This window comes from Dermacentor albipictus, chromosome 10, assembly GCF_038994185.2.
Source record: "Dermacentor albipictus isolate Rhodes 1998 colony chromosome 10, USDA_Dalb.pri_finalv2, whole genome shotgun sequence".
Taxonomy (NCBI): Eukaryota; Metazoa; Arthropoda; class Arachnida; order Ixodida; family Ixodidae; genus Dermacentor; species Dermacentor albipictus.
The window spans coordinates 24255544-24279243 of record NC_091830.1 but is presented as its reverse complement, the minus strand read 5'-3'; the positions used below and the strand labels follow the sequence as shown (position 1 = coordinate 24279243).

At 47.0% G+C, this 23700-nt stretch overlaps 2 protein-coding genes across 2 annotated transcripts in view; both read right to left on the bottom strand.

Moving 5' to 3' along the window:
* Positions 1–136: 136 nt before the first annotated feature.
* Stip1 (Stress-induced phosphoprotein 1) overlaps positions 137–23700 on the bottom strand; it is a 29020-nt gene continuing 5456 nt past the window's right edge. The window contains exons 4-9 of the mRNA XM_065455996.1: positions 10936–11056; positions 9538–9634; positions 4774–4935; positions 2833–2936; positions 1226–1389; positions 137–483 (exon numbers count right to left, since the gene is read on the bottom strand). Of these exons, the coding sequence (XP_065312068.1) occupies positions 411–483; positions 1226–1389; positions 2833–2936; positions 4774–4935; positions 9538–9634; positions 10936–11056 (721 nt within the window). The 3' untranslated portion in view covers positions 137–410. The remainder of the gene's footprint in view (positions 484–1225; positions 1390–2832; positions 2937–4773; positions 4936–9537; positions 9635–10935; positions 11057–23700) is intronic.
* LOC139050718 (uncharacterized) lies at positions 19873–21864 on the bottom strand. The gene has a single exon (XM_070527389.1). The coding sequence runs from the start codon at positions 21822–21824 to the stop codon at positions 19965–19967; it is 1860 nt and encodes a 619-aa protein (XP_070383490.1). The 5' UTR covers positions 21825–21864; the 3' UTR covers positions 19873–19964.

Sequence of the window (23700 nt, the reverse complement as noted above, 5' to 3'; positions counted from 1 at the left end):
ACATCCAATTATTTTAGCTTTTTTCTAAGAGCCATTAGGCATGGCAGCAGCACATGGCAACCACGGTCACTAAAGTCTGGGAAGGTTCGCAAAAAAAAAAACAGCTAAATTTGAAAATGGACACAAGACAAAGAAATGCAACAGAGTTTCTTTTAATGTGTCAAAAAAACACAAGACTCAGATACAAAGTGCCCTCTGCAAATTGTACAGAAAAGGTAAACAATAATAATAATAAAAAAAAGAAGAGAAACAAAGACACTTGACATTATATAAGCAAGAGTAGCCTGAAGGGAGCAGTCTGAGGATGTTACATTGTCCCAAGAAACAGGCGATGTTCTCTCGTCACTTCCCATCCTGCAGAAAAGTGGCGAGGTGGTGTTGCTTTTTCCCATCTGCTCGAGGTTGTCTCGTCAACGAATGGCAATGAGTCCGGATTCCAAGAGTTTCTGAATCTTGGCAGCAATGTCGGGATTCTTCAGATGCCTGCGTTTCGAAAGAAAACGAAAGTGCGCGGGCAGTTATTACTACCTGTACCCGCAACGATGATCGAACACACTAGCCGGTTAGCATGTTTAAATTCCGGGGCAGCTGCAACTACCATCCAAAACTACAATCTAATCACGAGGCTTGCGCATTTGCAAGATTACTACAAAAAAGTGATTAAGTTTAAAGGGACACTAAAGTGAAAAATGATTTCTTCTGCATCAGTAAATTACCGTTCTACAACACCAAAGACAACCAAAGACACTCTTACAATGATAAGACATTTGGTAAGCCAGATAAGGTGCAAGAACGAAATACAAGTGGCGACGCCTACATAAGTTCCCCCACCTGGGGGCTGTGATGTCTAAGATTTTGATGGAATCTTCTAGGCCCTACTAATCATATATAGCGGTACAGATTGACTACATTGTGTTCTAAAGGAACCAAATATTAAACATGACAAGTCTCATCAGGAACCTTTATTCAGCCAACGTGGCCCAAATGCGAAAACATACTTCAGAATCCCTGATGTCACGCTGACGCACCGGCGCTGGGTTTTCGGCGCGAAATTCAAATACTGATACTTGGACCTTCATTTTCTCATCTAATAATCAAACTATTTTTGAAATGACTGCCTGCAGGGTTCTCAAACAATACTTCATTAGTCTAAACTGATTTATTGTTTCGCTTTAGTGTCCCTTTAAGTATATATTCTGCTGTTCATGGTAGGTGGCATACTCACTCCTGCAACGCCTTGGGATCACTCTGCATCTGCTCCAGGATGATGCGCATGGCGGGGTCCCCCAGGATCTTCTGCACCTCTGGATCCATCATGGCCCGCTTGCGGACTTCCTCAGGGTCCGCGTCCGACGCCATCAGGCACCGCTTGTATCCATCTAGCGCATCCTGCCAGCCAGAAGACGGCGACACAAGCCAACCGTGAGCCATTGTTGCAATAAAGCCAATTGCAAGAACACGACTCACATTCCCTATGTAGAGCTCTGCATTCACGCGATGGATCTGATCCCACATGAATTCAGTCATGGTGACATATGATGTACAGGCGCCGACAAAAGTGGTATACTCCAAGCAGCGGGAGCCGGAGCAGCAGCACACTGCATTGCGACGCCATCTACATTGACACGAGTCAAGCGACATGCCTGCAGATAATAAAGGGCACCCATTGGCTGTCTCGATCCCAGATGCTGCCTGTAGATGGTGTTGCGATGCAGTTTGCCGTTGCTCCGGCTCCCGCTGCGTGGAGTACACCACTTTTGTCGGTGCCTGTACATTAGTTCACCTGGCATCCAGTGTTCTACAAGACAGCACATAAAAATGCTGTCTACACGTAGGACCTAACCCAACTCTCGCTTCCCAAAGCACGAGCCATGGCACGGGTGCATACTAACAGTGCAAGCCAAGCATTTGTTTCACTAATTGGATCGAAGATGACTTCTGCCAGACTAAAACATTCCGCAAGTATTTCTTGCCCAAAATCCCAACAGAGATTTTGGCCACATTATCTGTTACTTCATGCAGACCACACATGTACAGGTGGAATGGGTGATGCAAAATGCAGTGATGAGCAATGTGCAGCTTCAAATTGACATTTACTCCGTCGTATGAATCCAGGTTTAAAAGCAGTGCAAATTCGACTTTGGCACAGCTAAGTACGATTTCACAATTCTTTCTCTGCCCATTGGTAGATATTTTTCTTTCTTTGACATCGCACCTGAAGTCCTTTTTTCAAGCTCACTGCTCCTAAAATTACGAACTGCAGAACTACTGTACTGCCTCCTGTTGTAAACAATAATAAAAGAAATGCATGCAGTTCAACATCAAGGAAGTGTACAAAGTGCTAAAGAGAGATCTCAAAAGACAGTGATCCCTTTTTATGGACAACTTTCCACCGCATTCTCAGCAGAGCTAGGCCTGCTAGTAACAGCCGTCACCCACCCCATTGCTACACTGGTGCCCCTCAAGCATAGCTCACTGGTTTCTCCTCAAAAATAGGATGCCAGGAACTTCGGCCAACGCTCTCAATGTCGCCAGTGTCCAGTCCTCGAGGAAAAAGCGGCAAGAAAGTGCTGTCTCATGGTGGAGGCCAGTGCCACGATGGCGACTAATTACTGCTGTTGATCAGGCTCTATACTTCCCTAAAACAGAAAGTCGGGCTAATTCGTGCTTAATAATAGGTGAACCACAAGCGCATTAGGCAAAGGAAGACTACATTCATCCCTTGTCACAATCCTGGTCGCCCTCTGTGGTCTAACAATGAGCATAAGGAGATTGCGGTCATCCTTTGTCTGAAGCGACGTTCATCCACTCGGCAGAGCACTGCAGCCTTACCTGATTGTTCGGGTCAATTTCCAGGGCTTTCTGGAATGCAGTGAGTGCCTTGGAGTGCTCCTTCATTGCCATGAGAGCCATCCCTTTCCTAACGTACCCCTTCACTGCAACAAAGGAAGCGGAGGAGCAATCAACACAGCCACTTTACGACCAGAGCACACAGAAAGCTAAATTCTGAATTTTCACCCAAAGCAACACAACAGTCACCAGGGAACATAGGAATCAACACAACTGCTTTCCGGCACAGCACACGAACACAAAAGTCTGACAGGGGCTGACGTGTGGCTTTGCGACCTGAAAATTCAATGTCCCTTTTCAGATCTTAAAAATTCTTTAATGTCCCAATAGCAGTGGATCCCAGTAGCACAGTGGATTATGAGGGCCGCTGTACTGGAGGGCTCCGAATAAATTTGTGCCACACGGGGCTCTCTACCTTTAATGTGCACTCGAAGCATGGTAAACAGGCATTCCTGCGCTCCAACCGTACCCCAATGCAACCGCTGTGATCGAAAATTGAACGTCGACCTCGTTCTCAGCAGTGCAGGGCCGCAGACACCGAGTCACCGTGGCGGGTAACATCTATTTAAAGTGAAACATTCCCTGCCTCTTCCCCTTACATTGCAGGTGCATGTTTCTGGCTGTTGTTTTGTAGGGCTGCAGAGGACAGCGCCAACCTTTCCCCTTTCTTATTCAGAATCACTTCTCATGTTGGGTATACAACTAAGGCCGCTGGGTATAGGTGAACATTCTTGGCCAATCGCCCAGAATGGGTATGTACCGCCGGGTAGGTGCCCAAATAGACAAGCAGGACAAGAGGCAGGAAGTGAGGAAGTCGCAAAGCTGACAACAGAAGCAGCCGAACGTGGAGAAAGGTGCAGACAAAATGTGACCAGAGCATGCATTCGACCAGGAGCACTGGCCTACGTATGAGGAGGAGAGGAAGACATTTTAGCAAACACCGAACGAAGCTTCGCTTATCACTGATTCACAGGCATGCGTGGAATTCGCTGTTTTTTTTTTTATTTTCTTCTTAGTGGCAGTTGACGTGGAGCTGCAGTTTGTGCCAACAAGCTCAGAAAAAAAGCAAGCATCTTGAGCTTTCCAAGCCAGACCACCGTGCCATATCTGTGTTCCCCGAGAACCGAGAAACGCCAGAGAACAAGGTGGACCCGGCATCCGGAGAGCCAGTCAGATGACGCGCATGGTTTTCATCACAGCTTTTGGCCACGCAGCTTCAGATGGAAGTGGCATGGGCTGGAACAACTGCACGCCCTTCAGAATGACACAGTTAGCCAGTTGGTGGGATTAGAAAAAGGCATTCAGACATCGACACAAGGAGAGGGAAACGGAAAACGCCGATCAGAAGAGTGCAGATTGGTGAACTTGAACATGGAGGTGTCCATAAGAGTGATGGAGGAAGAACATGTTTGACAGAGTGCCATCGTCAGTTTGTACATGTGCTAAGGCAGAGGTATGCCACACACATCGAACTCCGTTTAGTTTTCAGGTATTACAACGGCTCGGTTACTGCCTGCTGCTATGGTGCTTGTTCCAGTAGCCAGCTCCACCCCTCTGGCTTGGTGAAAAAACGCAGCACCCCCCCCCCCCCCCCATTAGCTGTCAGCACTTCAACATACCCTCAACAGGTATGGATATTGCAAATAGACACGTGCATTGTTTAGACAACATGAAACAAAATGCTGCACAGTGTGAAGACAGCTGAAATTTCAAACTAGAATCCTTGCGCCCTTTTTCCATTATTGCGGAGAATCAAGGCTATTTGTGTGAACGCCTTAAACGTAGTCACACTTCCTGTAATGTGACCAATTATGGTGAAAACCGAATTGTTACAAGACTACGGCCTCTGGTTCTGGAATACGCCCCAATGAACCCTGCCCAACAATAACCGTACTACAAGAAGGAAAGATTTTCAAAACATACGAAATTCGGGGTCCAGGCGTATGCACTCCTCGCAGTCCTTGAGGGCCAGGTGGAACTCAGCCAGCTTCTGATAACAGGCGGCCCGGTTGCTGTACAGCCGGGCATCGTCTGGGTTGCGCTTGATCGCCTCTGTGTAGTGACGCACCGCCGAGGGGTAGTCGCCTGCATGCAAGCACATTTAAAGGATAACTAAAGAGAAATGATGAAGGGCCAACCGCAACGATACTTCACTATGGCTAGATTGGTTGTGCAAGCAGACACCCCGTTTGTGTCCACTGCAAGACAAAGGCCCCTCTCCCAGTGATCGCCAATTACCCCGTGCTGCACCAGCTGGCCTCACTTTATGCCCATTCTAGTCATTTATTTCATTTGAGTCGACAACAAATTGGTGGTTAGCAGATGCGACAGCTCCCAGAATACGGCCTCCGAGATCCCCCAGTGCACTGGGGGCCACACACCCAATTTCCAAGGTCATGCGCGGGTGCTGCCACGCCCTCTTTCACTGTTCTCAGTTGTATGTCGTTTCCAATGAGTGGTAATGGCAATAAAAAAAAAAAAAAGCCTACTTTTGCAAGGTTCTCGTGATGCATCGACTCACATTTCAGACAAAATTTTGCAAGGAGGCTACTCCATAGTTACACTATCTGGAACTAGGCTCTCTATGTAATGTAAAATTTCGTTGCAGTTGGTCATGGCTGTGACTTGGCTGCCCACCTGGTATACACGTGCATACCAGGTCCTTTATTAGACTATACAGCACTTGAACAAATTGTGCGTGGCAGATATACCACTATTCCTTGAACTTAACTGCTCGAAGAGGCGGACTTGCACATTAAATTTCAATGCGCAATTAAATCACAGACAAGATCTCACTGATTACTGCGCAGCACAAATTGCAGTTTACAAACTGTAGCCAGTGAGGCTGCAAGGAATATCCACTGGGAATAATTCCGAGGATGGCACTGGTTTTCATATACGCGATGTCGGACTAGCAGTAAGAATACCGTGCTCCTCCATTTATTTTAATGACGCGGCATTTTATGCACTGAAGCGCAAGAATAACTGATGCCAATGTATTCAGATGCATAATTTAAAAAGGTATGTCGAAATTTGCGCCATCCTGAGAATTCATTCCAAGTAGGCAACTCACCAGCTACAATTAAAATATTGCAACATGTGTCGTAATCAGTTAAATGTTCAATGAAATTTTCTTGTATAATTATACATTTTAATTTTTGGTGCAAGTAATATCGCTTCTTTGAGTAATCAAGCTAAAAGACTAGAATTGTGCTACTTGCCAACAGCGATTATTAAAGAGACAAACATATCAGTTTAAGACTGCTAAAATATTTAAGAACTTAATTTTCATTAATTTTGTGCTAACACATTGATTATTAAAAGAATAAGACGAAGGTCATGGACTTCAAACCACTATATTGTAATGGGGCCCTTGATGCTCACCAAGGTTCTTGAAACTCGCTACATTCAAGTTTTTGACTCCCTTAGAACAGAATGCAACCCATCACTACCGATAAACAGGGCTCGTACTGAACGTTTGACACCAAGTTCAACGGCATCTCAAGGATACCACTTTTCCAAGTTTACGTCCCCATTGTAATGATTTCAATGCATTCTGGCATGATGGTTTGTTGTGTACAACTTCAGCTCGTCTTGTCAAAGCCAAGTGGCTTGAAAATGGACTCATAATGGAGTTGATGTGAGCAATCAATTTTTCGTTTGTAACGAAATAACAAATCAGTAGCACGGCTTGGTCACTTTGATCTAGCTTTGTCTAGCTCCACAATGGCAATGGTGATGCAAACAAGCATGTCGTTAGTGGCTTTGGACATGCCACATTGCAATCGTGTGCTAACAATCTCAAAAGAAAATATCAAGGATTGCCTTCCAATAGACAGTGTCTATGTCATAGCTTTGATGCGGTTTGTCAGTTTAATGTTCAAAAAGTCACAACCCAACCCCAGTTTTCAAAGAATTCAAGCACATTTATTTTCAAGTTCTCGGTGCCCTTGAATTTTTTTTCCCCCAAAATAAAAAGTAGTTTAAGGACTTCAATGAGGTTGACGAACCCTGAAAAAAATTAACTGGGCTTGCTGCAAATACCGTCAAATCCACAATGCCACGGCAAACTGGTGCAGTAACTTCAAGGCAGCGTCGCCACCAGTCTTGTTTTTGCGTCTTTTACGACTTACCGGGTCATTTATCATGGCTAGAGTGGCTTTATTGGCATTGTAGAACGGTAATTTGATAATGAAAGTTGAATTACCTTTTCTCGTCTGTATAATCCAAGAAAAAACACCTGGTATAACAATAACTGTTAATGCCTTTCTAGTTTAGACCAATGTTTTTGCCAAGACGCTCAGAAATAAGCCAGCATCTCGAGCTTTCCAAAACCAGACCTTTCCGCTATGTATCTCTGCCCTCGAGAACCGAAAGGCACAGAAAAGCGAGGATGGGACGGCAGATGGAAAAGCCAGTCAGATGACGCGCATGGTTTTCATCACGGCTATGCTTGGCAAGTTTGTAGGCTATTAAAATTCAAGTGTAAATGGGTCAGTACAGTTGAACCCATTTAACAATATTCATTGTAATAACCTGGTTTCACGGGAAAAAACAGTCGAACTCACTTAAGCGCTATTGGTTTTAACCCTTCCCCCAAGTGGTGTGGACAATTACTCAGTTAAAATAATTTTTAAAGTTTGATAATTTTTAAAGTTTAATAAGTTTTAAAAGTAATGCAGAGGACAGCTCTGTCTCGTCCATGTGTCTGGGCACTCAAGAGTTGCCATGCCAGTCGCAAAAGCGCGGTTTTCATTTCATCAAGCCATCAAGCCATCAAGCCCCCTCGATGATCTGCTTTTGCATGAAAGCACTGACGGTGGTGGAACTGCTTTCTGTGCTTTAGACGCATCCAGTGACTGATGCCGCCGATTACGACGACAGTTCCGTTATGGCAAGGCAAGGAACGAAGTTAGATGGGCAGAACCTTCCGCCAGAGCCCAAATTTGTGTACTTCAAGACACGGCCTTGTGAATTTACTACCCCCATTTTTATTTCGAATTTGCAAAAGACGCTATCCAAATGTGCGATAAAAATTATTTTCTGGACGCATTTCTGGAATTTTGGCCAGCACTTCGAGCGTTACCAATACTTTGCAGGGTTCCTGAAACTTGCCAAGTTCAGTCTTGGCTCAGTCAGAATACAATGCAGTTCATTTTAACATTACAAGATCAATTAGGCCCAAGCAGGTGCTGTCAAAATTCGCAACGTTGCGGCAAACTGGTGCGACAACTTCAAGGTGGCGTCTCCATCCTGTCTTTCGTTTTTTTTGTCATTGTAGAAGGGCTATTTACAGTGGAATCTCGATGATACGAATCTCACGGGGTCACGAAAAATATTCGTATTAGCCAAAATTCGTATCATCCAATAATTGAAATCTAGCTAAGTTAAAGAGTGAGAGGTGAATTCACTCAGGCACACGTACGTAAAAATCATTTATTTCTTGGAGGAAAAGTCTCCGATGTCCTTCTGCTTCTTTTTCTTTGTCAGGTCAATTAGCAGACTTTGTTCAAATCCATAAAAACGCGTGCACGTGTCGTCGCTGATTTCATCCGTGCCTCAGAACTTCGAGCGCATGCAGCGTTTCAGCCGCCGGTGGTGGTCCTTCGCCGTCGCCCACGTCAAAGACAACAACGCGGCTAGAAGCACAGCATCCACTCCGTCCGATGGCACGCGGAAAAGGAGGAAAAGCAACAAAAGTGCTACCGCTTCAAACTCTTCGCGACCAGTCGCGGCTTCCGCGCTGTCCGGCACCACGTCCGCGACTCCGCACCGAAAGAGAGAGGGAGAAATCGCGTAGCTGCGCGCTGTTCTCTTTCACTGCCGTCGGTGGAGCTCGCGGTCGCGTCCGTCCGTGCGCTGGAATGGTGCCAACTGTGGCCTCTTCTCCGCGCAGCGGCGCAACCTCCTCCCCTCCTTAGCAACCGGAGCGCCGGTCGGGGGCGCAGCTGCGCATAGCAACTGTGACGTCACACAGTAGCGGTAGAACAAGCGCGCGGGCGTCGGCGGTGGCAGCTGCACCGGCGCTCCTTCGTCAGACGTCTCGTTGCAGTCGAGTGAGACCCGTAGCTCCGAAGCGGCCCAGTTATTGCGCGCAAAGCGTTTCTAGAAGCGGCAGCGGACGCCGGATTCCCCCAACATCAAACACCAGAAGAACAAGGAGCGAATGCGCGTGCGACGAATGAACATGTCACCAGATGCGAAGGCAAGGGAGGCAGAACGGAAACGCCAACATCGACTGATTAGATCGCCGGGTACTAAAGGCAGGGAAGCAGAACGCAAGCGGCAGCAGCGACAGGCGATATCGCCGAACACCAAAGCGAATGAATTGGAGCGCAGACGGCAGCGGCGACCGGCCATTTCACCGAGCAGTAAAGCCAGAGAAGCGGAGCGCAGACGGCAGCAGCGTCTGGCCTTCGCCAAGCACTTTCAAATTTCCAAAGTGTCTTCGGTAATATTCGTATCAACCGATGCGGGTCGAAAATTGATTCGTAACAACCGTTGTCTAGCACGTCGGAAAGTAATGGGACTCGACCGGGACCACAGAAAAATTCGTATCATCCAGAAATTCGTATTAGCCGTGATCGTATCATCGAGATTCCACTGTATTAATACTGTTCAAATTATTTTTTTTCTCTTTAGTGTCTCCTTTAACCCACTACAACGAACTGAGAGAAGTGGGCTTGCCTTTCTGGAAGAACGTGTTGCCCTGGTTCTTTTCTTCTAGCGATATCTCTGGGTTAATATACGCTTTTCTCTCCTGCTCCTTGATGATTTTCTCGACCTGTGAAGAAAAATGCAGGCTCATCAGCTCAAAGCAGGTATTACACTCTTCCAGCCCACCATGACAGTGACTAAATCGTCTAGCAACTGGTCGCAATTTAATAACCAATGTTTCATAGATACCCAAGTCAAAAACCACACTTCTTAATTTTTACAAACTACCTGTTGCACAGAAAAATCCTCTGGACAATTGTATTCAGCATGTCAAAGAGCATGAGTGATGAAGTTTTAACAAGATGTGAAGTAAAAAATCCCCACTTAGAAAAAAAGAATCGGAGATAGAAGTGGTTCGATAAAAAGTGGTTCAGGGCCCCTTTAATCCTTTCTGGCCCAATGATTCCTGTAGGAAATATCCAACAGAGAAAGAATGCCAAACTAGGGTGCGATCTTGAACGCGTTCCAAAATCGGACGGAGGCAGTCCATTATTTATGTCACGAAATGGGCAGTCCGTTCCATTGCCTTCATCCGATAGCAGACGACCCGGAATGATTGACAGCAGATATCGCGTCACAATTCACATCACGGCATTCGTCACGGTTCAAATTTACCAATCGTGTGTGGCTCGGTGGAACAGACCGCCTCTGTTCTATTTTGGAATGCGTACAAGATCGCACCCCTAATCTTGGAAATCAGAATTGGCAACTTCAATGGCATCGCTTGCCAATTCGATGCCACAGATGTGGTTCTCCTCTATGTTTTGCAAATGTCCGCACGTCACATCCCACCGACGCTAGGCCTCTGAACAGTAATTTTGGAGCGTGCTGCATGTTCTAATCACTTGCTATACGCTCCGATCATGCTGTACCACTCGCCTGGGGCAGCATGAAAATGGTCTTCGAATATATTGAGGCTGCACTCCACACTGCTACGACCGAATTAAGGAGTTCAAGGAACCACACGCTGCCTCGAATGCCTTGATTTGTTGGCAATTCATGCGAAAAGTGTTTCATATGCTGCCGAAAACTGCAGTGAACTTACAAAAATTTATCTGTGCCCACCGACTGTCATTTAGATGCACAAAATAAATTTCTCACTTCAGTAATAAAATACGCACCGGGAAAAAAAGTTGACAGTCATTGCCTAGCACAACCACTAACACGGAAACAACAATGTTCAATATTTTAACTACAAATTTGTAACATCCTTTCTACTAGGTCATGCTTTTTTTTTCACAGGTACACTAAAAAGACACACTGCACTAGACTGATAACATATTATTGAACAGCTCTACTTTCGCAGATTTTATGGTGACAGGTTTATTTAGAAGAGAAAATTATGTTTCTGGTTTCACAATTGCACACCTCACTGAGCTTGGTCAACGTGTCTGGTATCCGGTGCTCGGTCAGGGACTTTTGGTAGTAGGTCCTAGCATTGGGGTAGTCCTCTAACTTGACGTATGCTCCAGCCATTCGAGCGTAGGCCCTGTGGAAGAGTGGGATATTGCAAGCTATCAGAACACGGTGAAGGAATCAAATATTTCAACAGAACTTTTTTTTAAAAAACAAAACACGGCAGTGATTTCAATAAAAGATGGAGATTTTGCAATGGATTAATAAAAGGATTTATCCGGGTAATAGCAATGCAACGTGAAGTCTCTAGAATTTCACCGATCGCATTGAACATTTTTGCAGGGATGACAGCAGCTTTACAGAATGGGCAAAAAAGAACCAGCTTGAACACAAAAGGTTTTCTCCACACAACATTTGTTGCAAACAGGTATATACTGTTTGTTGTTAGTACAGGTATAACCCACAGATTGTACCCTTTTCTTTTTAAAGATTGTGGCAAGCTACCAGTTACGACATGGCAATGCCTGCTGTAACCACACCCAACCACTTTATCTGTAGATTTCCTTCTCGTGATCAGAGACGCTAAGACTAACCGGCTTGCATAAACCTACTCTGCATATCCTTGAGGTTGACTGAAAAATCACAAATTCTTGTGATTGGAAGCCTTGTGACACACACACACACACTTGGCGAGCAAACCAACACCCACTGCCAAAAGTATGTTGGCTTCATTGCACAAAGCTGCTGACCAGACTCAACCAGTATGCGCTAGCGTTGGGTCTACGTGTTTCAATAGAAAATATAAACATGCGCACGCAAGGGCACAAGGTCCACATTTGCCGGTTTTTCTCCTCAATAACAGCTCACGCTGTGTTCCACGTTTTTGTATGCATACTTTCTTGCACTCTAGTGGGGGCTGATCTGCATGAAGATGTAGTTTGTGCCCTGCAAGCTCAGAAAAAGCCAGCATCTTGAGCTTTCCATACCAGACATCCTCGCTAATGTCTTTTGTCACCCGAGAACCGAGGGACACAAAGAAGCAAGGATGACCTGACAGCTGGAATGCCAGTCAGATGACGCGCATGGTTTTCATCATGGCCGAGGGCAACCCCTTCATCAACTCCAAGGAGAAACGATCCAGTCATGTGACAGAGAATAAGACAAACTTGAGCATTCTAGCTAAACAGATGTTCTACTAGCTTCTTTGTTCTGGTTGAGGCTGGAAAATTGATAACAATAAAAAGAAAAGCTACTCAATCTCAAGTTTGTCCCGTTAGTCTGGCTACTGACAGTACTGCTCTTGTAGACCCCATTCCTAGCCATGGCACTTGTTACAACTACTGCAATTTAATAAATTTTTGAAATTTATTGCAAGGAGCCCACATTTCAGAAAGTGTTGCTCTTGCAAACAATTTCCTTTAGTCACAATACACAGCAGGTCCTCAAATTTCAAGAAGCCAAGAGCCCGAGAAAGCCAGAGAAGAAGGCTTCACAAGCAAACCCATGCCAAACTTCGAAGATACAAGAAAGCTAGTTCCCTTGGACAAAGTTGCCATCTAGACTGGATGGTTTGCATCAAATCTGGATCCACGTGTCCATATAAAGAACACCTTATACAGTGGAACCCCACTGATATGTTCCTCGCTGTTGCAATTTCCCGGCTGCTATTTGTGTTTTAGTGGTCCCTATCTGAATCCTATGTATTATGTTCCTATATGATTTCGCCATGGTCCAATGTACCCGCTTCGTAGGTTGCATTTGAACACGGCGGCCAAGTAAATTTAGCGGAGCAATGCAAATTTGCTTTCAGATGTTTTACTAAGCTGATAAATGCGAACACTGAAACATTCAAGCGATCAGTACATTGCAACAGTTAACCAAAGTTGGCGAAGCACTCGAAGAAGTGTGCATCAGCTAAAATCTATTGGCAACAATGCATGCTGGGCCAAGTCCGCCAACCGCATCGCAACACTTATTTTGGGTTTTGCAAGTATCTTATATGCATTGCATAATTACTGGTTCTCTTAAGTCAGCTTCGCCACGATAAAGCTGTGTTACGCGGTGAAGCATATCAAGAGTGAAAAGGAGGCCACTGTCACGGAACAACGCCCCTGGTCCCAGTGAGAATGCCAAGGCGTCGAATAGTAACTGCACTGGCAGCCATTCAGAGCTGTCACCGATGCTGCTGTAGCAATCTGCAGCTTTCACCACTTATTTTTTCCCAGCCATTACAATTCCCCCCCCCCCCCCCGAAATCCCTTGAAAAAAACATATTGATGCTATGCTGTACACAAGTGTGCAACACACACATTCACTATAAACAAACATACACAAAAGCAGTTTTCCCAATTTTACTGGCTTTCCTCCTCAATGATAGCTCATGCCACGTTCAGTGTCTGTGCACGTGCACCTTTTGCACTACAGCAGGAATGCTTTGTACAAAGATTTCGACTGTGCCCTGTAAGCTCAGAAAAAGCCAGCATCTCGAGCCTTCCATGCCGGACCTCCTCGCAGAATCTTTCGTCACCCTGAGAACCAAGGGACGCAAGGAAGCAGGGATGATCCGACAGTTGGAAGGCCAGTCAGATGACGCGCATGGTTTTCATCATGGCTGCAGGCAATCCCTTCAACTCAACAAGGAGGGAATGCAGTCCTATCTACCGGCTGTGTAACAATACGTGTTGAACATCGTAAGGATGTTGGGTGCACTGACAAAAAGCCAGTGAGAAGGCTTGATATATCAATGCTATGCTGTACACAAGTGTACAACCCACACATTCACTATAAACAAACCTACACAAAAGCAGTTTTCCTAATTTTACTGGCTTTCCTCCTCAATGATAGCTCATGCCACGTTCAGTGTTTGTGCACAAGCACCTTGTGCGCTACAGCGGGAATGCTTTGTACAAAGATTTCGATTGTGCCCTGTAAGCTCAGAAAAAGCCAGCATCTCGAGCTTTCCATGCCGGACCTCCTTGTAGAATCTTTCGTCACCCTGAGAACCAAGGGACGCAAGGAAGCAAGGATAACCCGACAGTTGGAAGGCCAGTCAGATGACGCGCATGGTTTTCATCATGGCTGCGGGCAACCACTCCAACTCAACAAGGATGGAATGCAGTCCTATCTACCGGCCCTATAACAATACGCGTTGCACATCGCAAGGATGTTGTGTGCACCGACAAAAAGCCAGTGAGAGGGCTTGATATACCTATGCTATGCTGTACAGAAGTGTACAACACACACATTCACTATAAACAAACATACCAAAAGAGCATTTTTAACGCGATAGCGTTAAGGAGCTCGTGTCGCAGAAAAGCCGGTGTCGTCGGCATCGGTGTCCGCGGCGTTGACCGTGAGCGATAAATCACGGCAGGCACTTCATAAATAAAAAGCAACTTCCAAGATGGGCTGTGTGGGAATCGAACCAGGGTCTCCGGAGTGTGAGACGGAGACGCTACCACTCAGCCACGAGTTCGATGCTTGAAAGCGGTACAAACGCGCATCTAGTGAACGCGGTGTTGCCTTAAAAACGTGCCGAGAAAGTTATACTGCGGTGTATATCGGTAATTATGAGCCTGTAACTTACATCGGTAATTATGAGCCTGTAACTTACAGAAGTCGCATTTACACGATAACGAAGTACGTTTCCGCTACATTTCTTCTGCGCTTACTGCACACGCAGAGCCATCTTGCGGCAAACACAGAAGACCCCCTCCTCTCAATGTACGGCGCTGCCCCGACAGGTGGCGCGTCATACGCGCATTGGGGCTGTGCGCGGTTCGGTTCCCTCTCCCCCGACTCCCTCTCCCCTGACGACGCTTCGCCATGCTCCCACACGGGTTGCAGAATCAAGCACCGTTCCTTTCTTTAGATTACTATCTATCTATCTCCCTGCCCGTGCCGATCACGACGTTTGGCTGGCGTAGATCGTTTCCCCCTCCGAGACACCGAGTTCTTTGGTTCGTTCCGTTTGCTCAGGCGCACGTTTCGTTGCCGCGCCGAACGCTGCGTTGCTCGACGCTCTCCGTGTGATAGGTGGGCGCAAAGTCCGATGCGGGGCGCCTCGTAAGTGATCCCTGCGCCATAGCGCATTGTCTTACACCCCTTGGCCGGTCGATGGGAACGCTGTCGCGTTCCACTCTTGAAGGCGAAGCTTAAGCGTCCTCCAATTTTTTCTCATTTTACTGGCTTTCCTCCTCAATGATAGCTCATGCCACATTCAGTGTCTGCGCAAATGCACCTTTTGCACTACAGCGGGAATGCTTTGTACAAAGATTTCGATCGTGCCCTGTAAGCTCAGAAAAAGCCAGCATCTTGAACTTTCCATGCCGGACCTCCTCGCAGAATCTTTCGTCACCCTGAGAACCAAGGGACGCAAGGAAGCAAGGATGATCCGACAGTTGGAAGGCCAGTCAGATGACGCGCATGGTTTTCATCATGGCTGCGGGCAACCAATTCAACTCAACAAAGGTGGAATGCAGTCCAATCTACCGGCCATGTAACAATACGTGTTGGACATCGTAAGGATGTTGGGTGCGCCGACAAAATGCCAGTGAGAAGGCTTGGCGAGGCCAATTGCATCCTACAGCTGCTTGGCAGTGGTACACGAGAAGACATAATTGTGGGCGATTTAGCTTTTCATTCATTTGTCCGAATAGAGAGAGAGAGAGAATAAAATACATTCAGTGAACATCATAATGGACATTCACTGAAGTTTACAGAACAGCTACAATTTATTCTTCATTCCTGTTTGCATTACAAACATGGAATTAATATGAGGTGTAACACCCCAAAACTGAGCAGCGGGATGCCATAGTGGAGGGTAGCATTCACATAAATCAAAGTACCTGTACAGTTTTGGATTCTATCACCATGTGGCAGCATTGGGTGAGAGCCGAACCCAGGACCTTACGCTCAGCGGCAGGTCACAGCCACCAAAATGTTGCCAAAGGTGATTGGGAAATTGATAATAATCAACGACTTGTACGGAAGTCAAATGCAGCCAAATCTAGAGACGGTACAAGAGGTAAACTTGAGCATTATAGTTTAACATACAGAAAGAGGTTGCTTGACACAGAAGACTAAAGCCTGCATCAGTCGACCACATCCTATGCCTCGAAATTCACCCCCCCCCACACACACACACGAAATTTAATTCCAGGGTTTTATTTACAAAAACCATGATCTGATTATGAAGCATGCTGTAGTGGGGGACTCTTCCACCAGCTCGGGTTCCTTAATGTGTAGCAAATGCATGGTAGAAGGGCACTCTTGCATTTCGCCCCCCATCGAAATGCGGTCGCCACGGCCAAGATTCAATCCCACGACCTCGCAAAATTTCAAAATTTCCCAGCACCACCAAATTGTCTGCTGTCCCTGACAGCGCTTCCCTCCTCTTGGCATCTATTCTGAAACTCTTAACTGACCACCGGTTATCTGCCCTATGCTTTACATGTCCGACCCAACGCTTTCTTCCTCCTCATGTCAATATATTGGCAACACCTGCTTACTACTTCCTAGTCTACCCCAATTTGCTGCAGTCTCTCAACATTACGCCTATTATTTTTCACTCGACCTCTCATTGCACATTCCCCAGCTTCTCCCAGACCCAGATGGCCTGGGAGTGGCAAAATGGTAAATTACCTCTTTTCATGACCATGGGAATACGTCTGAGACTTGCAGAGGTCACGTATAAGCTTCAGATAGACATATGCTATATTTCAAATGATATATATATCAAACTATTTCGCTGTCCTCTTCAAGTTCAATATATCAGGGATCGACTGTATGAACATCCCCCCCCCCAAATTTCCTCCTTGTGATGCAACACCACCCCCCCTCCCTCCAAGACTAATTCACCTGGATAAACATACACTTGCAAAGGTCCTCGAGGCTGACTGACAATCAAGAACTTTCATTATTGGACGCATTTAAGCAAGCAAACCAACACGAACTGTAAAAAGTAAGGTAGCTTCCTTGCACAAAACTGCTGATCAGACTCGAGTGGTATATATCAATTGTAGGTCCACATGCCCATACAGAATGCACGTGCGCAAGGAAAAGTACTCTGCCTAATTTGCTTGTCTTTTCTACTCAATAATGGCTGGTTCTACGTTCTATGTTAGTGCTCATGCACTTTTCACAACACAGTGGGGACACTCTGCTTGAAGGTGGAGTGTGTGCCCTACGAGCTCAGAAAAAGCCAGCATCTTGAGCTTTCCATGACAGATCTCCTCGCAGAGTCTTTAGTCCCCAGAGAACCGAGGGACGCAGGGAAGCAAGGAGGACCTGACAGCTGAAAAGCCAGTCAGATGACCCGCATGGTTTTCATCATGGCTGAGGGCAACCCCTTCATCAACTCCAAGGAGGAACGGTCCAGTCATGTGACAGAGAATTCTACTTTAACAGATATTTGGTGCGAAGTTTTTGGAGGCAGCTAACAACTTATGGCGAGCTATCAGCGTCTCGACAATGATGGCGGCGACAAGTTGTGGCTCCACATCTCCATGCGCTCGAACCAGAGCAGTAGAGAACAACGTCCAGGCAAGATCAAAGGGTCCCGTGGCTGTCTGCATTTTAAGCGAAGACAAATAAAATCTGGGACAAGAAACTCCACACGTCTCCCCAGAAGTGGTGACCCGGACGGCAACGCGCCACCTGCTCATTCCTTCTCCATCGCTTTCCGGGTCATGACAGCAAACGCCTGGAGTACAGTCCATCACAGCAGATCATGGACACATCACCCCTCAATGACGCGACGCCAAATGCCACGGCAACTGACCCAGAACTTTGGTTTCTGAGCGTCGAGCCACTTTTCTGACGACACCACAGGACGCCACAAATTGCGAGGTATGACTATGTCATAAGTGTGCTACTGCCTGCTGTCACTGCCATCGTCAGGGACATTCAGTGCTCTCCGCCTCCTGAAAACTCGTACTACATTCCAAACCCGGAACTTATACGGCAAACCACTGAGTCAGAACAGCGTAGGCTGCAGCGCTGCTCACCACAGAGGAATGTGACCAAAAGCCCATGGAGCTTCTGCATGGCATGCGGCATCTCATCGTCGATCGCTCTGCTGCGCAGGATGCATCGATTCTACGCGAACTCTTCCTGCAGACTGTCTCAGCAGGCGTGCATGATTTTGAGTGTGTCCTCCTCTGAATCCCTCAACTCACTGGCACAGACAGCCGACAAGATAATGGATGTCGGTGCCCCCATAATAGCTGCCATCGAGAGATCACGCACTTCATACAAAGCGCCAGCCCGCGATGACTGCTTGGACCGCCTTCTTAATGCTAACGAGCAACTCAACCGCAAAGTAGGCCAGCCTGCCGGCAAGCTCAACTTTCTCAAACTAGACTGACGCTGCAGTGCGTCACCACACCAATGCCACAGTCGCGACATTCCCAGTTTCAGTTTGCCTTGTACAATTGGTGATCAAAAACAACTTAAGCTCGGCTGGTTAAGGTGTTTACTACTTTCACTCTTCGGGAATTGTCTGCACGAAACAGAACACATTGACATGTGGCAGCTATGAGAGTAAAAGTTTGTCTCCTAGCATAGCTATGACAGGGCTGCTTCTGTAGGCTCATCATTCACAGTCGTGACTCTCATTACCATTACAGTCACCGACCAATATTTTGGATATGCTCAATTGCATGGAAAACTTACCAGCACTGTCACTCGCTCCATAGACAATGTATAAAAGGACGGCCAAAATTTTGTACGCCTTACGTAGCACTATTCAATACTTTTTACTTGGCCTGCATGACTGCCAACTAAATGGGCCACCGAAATTAACTGAAAGCATGACTTTTATGTTCTATCACCAGTGCTTCGTCACAAGCAGAAGTCTAGCCGATCCAGCAGTCGTTACAAGCCGTGGGATGAGCCAAGCTATGCTGCCATGTCATTGAGGCTGAATTTGAGGGGTTTTTTTTGTGCATGCTCCCCACGTCCAGTAATTAATGGCTTATGTTGTTAAAAATTTTTGAGGCTCAGAATCGTGAAGCAGCTTCAAATGGCACCAATTTTCCTACAAGACGCCTGCACCCACAAAGGTAGTAATGAGGGGTGGTAAGAGTCGCATGATTACTGTGGAAAAAAAAAAAAACTTGCTCATTTGGCATAGATACAGAGTTGAGCTCTGTGCCAAGTTGACAGGGAATGGAGATTTGGTGCATGCAATGACTGCACTTTTGTCTGTCAGTTGCTACAGCCAAACACACCAGTCCTGCAAACAATTTATGCTTGTCCTGCATTCCTGATGTAAGGCATGTTTAAAGAAACAGGTAAATAAATGAAGATGTTTGTGCCCAGCAAGCTCAGAAAAAGCCAGCATCTTGAGCTTTCCATGCCAGACCTCCTTGTATAATCTTTCATCACCCCGAGAACCGAGGGACGCAAAGAAACAAAGATGATCCAACAGTTGGAAGGCCAGTCAGATGACGCGCATGGTTTTCATCATGGCTGCGGGCAACAGCTTAAGGGGGGATGAGGGGATCGGAACAAACTTTTTCATTTTTTATCTTAGAGTGATGAAATTTGGCATACAGGTTCGAAATAGCATCAAACAGACAGCTGCAAAGTTTCACAATAATATCTTCAGTAGTTTTTATTTTATCATTATTTATATATTGCTCACATGTTGCTTGCTCGTGGAAAGCCTAGCGTGACAGCAAAATGGGTTATGGGTCTGTAAATGTTTTTAATAGTTACTAAGAAGTATAGTCTAAGTCAAGATTCTCTTAATTTCTTTTTAAATTTCTCTGCTCTTCTTCTAAACGATATAGTATGCACCTTCTCTTTATGTTTAGAATGTATCATGCTCCAATTATTGTGTAATAAAAAAATGGTGAGGCTAAATGGTAAATCTGAGACTGTCTTGACATAAGGCACACTTCAGCAATTGCAGCAAAACAAACAGGATTAAAATCCGTGCTCCCATTGCCGTTCTATGCTTTCCACGAGCGTGGTGATAAGCCCAAAACAAACTTTTGAGAAAACAAGCCTCAAAGTTCCATACTGGCACACACTGTCTAGAATGCTCCTGCATTGTAAAACTTGGTGTCCTTGGCAGCAGGTGACTTCTTAGCCCTCTGTCCTTTCAGGAGATGGACTTTGCGTGCCTTCTTCATTCGCTGGGAGTCTTTCTCGACAGCCCGCTGAAGAGAGAGGGCACCGGGGCGCAGGCCCAATGTTGTGCACAGGTCTGAATAAGCTTTCAGACTGCCCCAGTTGTACTTTGAAATTGCCTCGTGCACTGCTGTTTCCACGGCAAACAGTGAGGCATGCTGGTCTTTTGATACTAGTGACCATATCACTGAATGGAGACTCTCAGCCGCGTTTTGAGTTTTGCCTCCTCTGCACCGGGCCAGCAACTGAGGGTCTGAGAGGCGCTGGTACACAGGCAGGAGTGCTTCAGCAACTTTAGCTGAAAGCTTGTACTTGTGAGCTGGTGCTGGCTGCCCTTCTGCCTCAGCTGATCGGTGGTTGCACCAGCTAAGGGGGCCAGGGGGACACAGCTCATGATGGGGCTCATCATCTGTTGATGTGATGTGGTAGTACGTCGCCATTACTGCCCTTTGCATTTCCTCGACTTCTGAGTGGTTCCGCAGAGCAAGGCCATAGTAGTTCGTCAGTTTTTTGATGAGCTGCTGTGTCAGGCCCCCCTTTCCACCTAGTGGCTCTCCTTTCTTTGCCTTGGCCACCAAAGAGCGAAGTGCAGCCCCCATTCGTTTTTTAACATGATTTATGCAGTCCTCTTTAGATAGCTGCACAAAACCATAAACTTCTTCATCACATAGGGTGCGAAACATGCGGCTGTCCCCATCACAAACTATATTTGTGTACCGTAAATCATTTCTGCTCAAGGAGCGCCTGAAGAGCTGTAGTGCAGCCTCAACCTCCATTCTTCCAGAATTCACATCAGTGTTTTTCTGGCACTGGTGTTGCTGCTTCCATTCAGCATAGTTGGGGTCACTTTCTGCTGGCTGTCGGCTGCACCCAAGGCAGAAGTTGGACAGAACTATGCAGTCCAACACAAGCCCTGTATGGAAATCAATTATACAGCCTACGCCGGTATGGGAGCTGTGGCCGCGTGTCAACCATGTGCCATCATACACTACTGTTATGTTCTTTGAAAATGTTGTCTCCATTTCAGTGTACACCTTTTTCACTGCCTCTACAGCCTCTGTGAAGATGTTGTGTGCAGCTGCCGCTGCGGCAGGCTTGAAAGTCTTTTTGAGGTGCCCATCATATGTTTTGTGGTGTAACCCACGATGCGAGACATTCATGGTGGCCCAGAAGTCATTAAGAGCAGTTGGTCCTTTCCCAATGCTCTTTATTGCTTGCATAGCTCTGATGTTGACCTCGAAAGCTCTAGAGCCGCTCTTCCTTTGTGAGGACCACTCAGACTGTAGGGTACTACCACAGGAAATGCATGAAAGTACCATCTTCACAGCTAGTCCCAGTTCAGTCTCGCGGTGCACTGCTAGGCCGGGCTGCTGACAAGTTGGGCAAAGCAGGGAACCAATCAGCGAGTTCAAAGCAGCAACTTGAACAAGCATAAACTCCTCTTCTGGAGGTGCGGGAATGGCATTTTCCTGTGAGCCAGTCAGCCCGAACTTGCGCTCCGTTGCTGAAACCGCGCGAAGCGATTCGCGAACTCTCGACGCTTGCAGTTCTGCAGTTTCCGCGGACACAAATCGTGTTTCCAGGTGAGCTTGAATAGTGCGACGTTCACTGGGCGAACAGTCAACACTGCGATGAGCGGCAAGGTCGGCCGCCGGCGCATCCGCGGCAGCGAGCGTGCGCCCGCGTTGCAGCTCCGTCGAAGCGCCGGAACTCGTCGATGGCATGGGACTGCCTTCACTGGCGGTTGTTGGCTGCGGAGACATCTCGGCGTTGAACGACTCACCGCGGAAGCGCGTCTCCGATGCTCTGCAGTCGGGCGGCGATGACCGCTGCAAGCTCACTCCGTGATCTGTGATGGACGAACTTGCGACGGGACGCTCGCGTACGGCGAGACTCGCTGGCATGTCGATCGTCACCGGTGAAGTAACACTGCGCCCGCGCTTCGACGGCAAAAGGTCATGGTTCGTCTCACTATCGCTGGCTGGTGCTCGACCCGGCGCAAGATCCCGCAGCACGTTGGGCGAGAGATCGCACAGCACGTTGGGCGCGTACTCCGCCGATTCTGAACGGACGCTCGGCTCGGCCGAACCACCTGCTGACAATCGCAGCTTCTTCCTTGCTGTGACGGGCTTGCGTTTCCGCTTCCCGTAGGCATGCTTCGTCCGGTACTTCTTTTCGAACGTGCGCGGATCCATTGCACGTGGTCGACGTCCTCGATACACAAGAGAAGGAAAGTCCAGAAAGCCTTCCCAGCAGCGGACAAAAGCAGACGCTCCTTGCGCTCCTTGCCTCGGCCGCCATTAGGGCGCGGCGTCGACCAATGAGGAGGCGCCTTACAACGAGCCGCGGCGCAGAGCCAATCGGGGCGCGGCAGCCATTGGCTGCTCCGTGCTGCCACTCTCCTGTTTTTCTTTTTTTGTGCGCTTGCTGGCTGGCAGGGGAGGAAGGGAAGGGCTGGGACAAAGAGTCAATGAGTCGGGCTTTCCAACGATACCAAAATGGCGGCGCTCCGTGGCGGGAAAGCCGAGCAGTCGCGCGTTGAACTTCGCGGCTTTTTCGCGATTTCGGGCGGATTCGTGGACGCCGGCACCGACAAATATATTTATTTTAAGTGCTTAGAGTTTGTTTTTCGGTGAAATATTTCAGTACAAGATAGAAATGATGCTGTAGATTCTGAAAAGCGTACTTTTCAAAAATCGATTTTTTTCGCGAAAATCGCGATCTGATCCCCGCTTCCCCCCTTAAACTTTGTGAACGAAAGTCTACCTTGGTCCGTTCTAGCTACCGCACGATTAGACGTAATCTGAGTACTCTAGCTTGATAGACATTCATTAAAGTTTTCAGAATAGCTGCAACTCACTCTCCATTCCAATTGCAGCTGGGGAAGTGGAAATAGCCCCTTCAGGCTACAAGTGCACAATTGTGCATGCCAGGTTGTTGCATCAAAGCAAACGCACTGATAAAAATAAAATGTATCGCATTAATCTTAAACCACTTCTGATTGGACCTGTGCTGCAAACTTGAATATGTGCAAAGTGTTTCAGTGGAGGGAGTTGGGAGGTAGATGGCCAAGTATTTGCTCTTGGTGCCACCGTGCGACGGCCTGAAATGGGTTTGCTTCGCTGTTTTCCACACCGTTTCACTTCAGGCATCTCTTTCAAGTGGCTGGTTCTTAAGGAGTTCTCTCGCATAGAGCTCGCTATGCTGCAAACATGACAAAACTCACTGAATAACTGACAACTCTTTGTCCATTCTGAAGCAGTGCACTGTTCATGATCCCAAAGACGCAAGAAATGTGGCGAAACGAAAATTTTCACTGGATAGAATTGGTGCCTGATGGGACAGTCGGCTACGTAGCACGCTATGGCGGTGGGTAACATTCACCTAAATCAAAGTACATGAGTACTTTTGCATTCTGCACATCACCACAAGACGCCAGTGGTTGACAGTCGAACCCACGACGTAGTGCTAAACAGCAGAAGGCCATAACAACTGAGGCATTGCAGGGGGTAATTAGGAAATTGGTAATAATCAAAACTTGAACAAAGGTCAAATGCAGTTCGATCCAGAGACTGTATAAGACAAACTTGAACATTCTAACTCAACAGAGGAAGAGGGACTGCTTGACAGAGAAGCCTG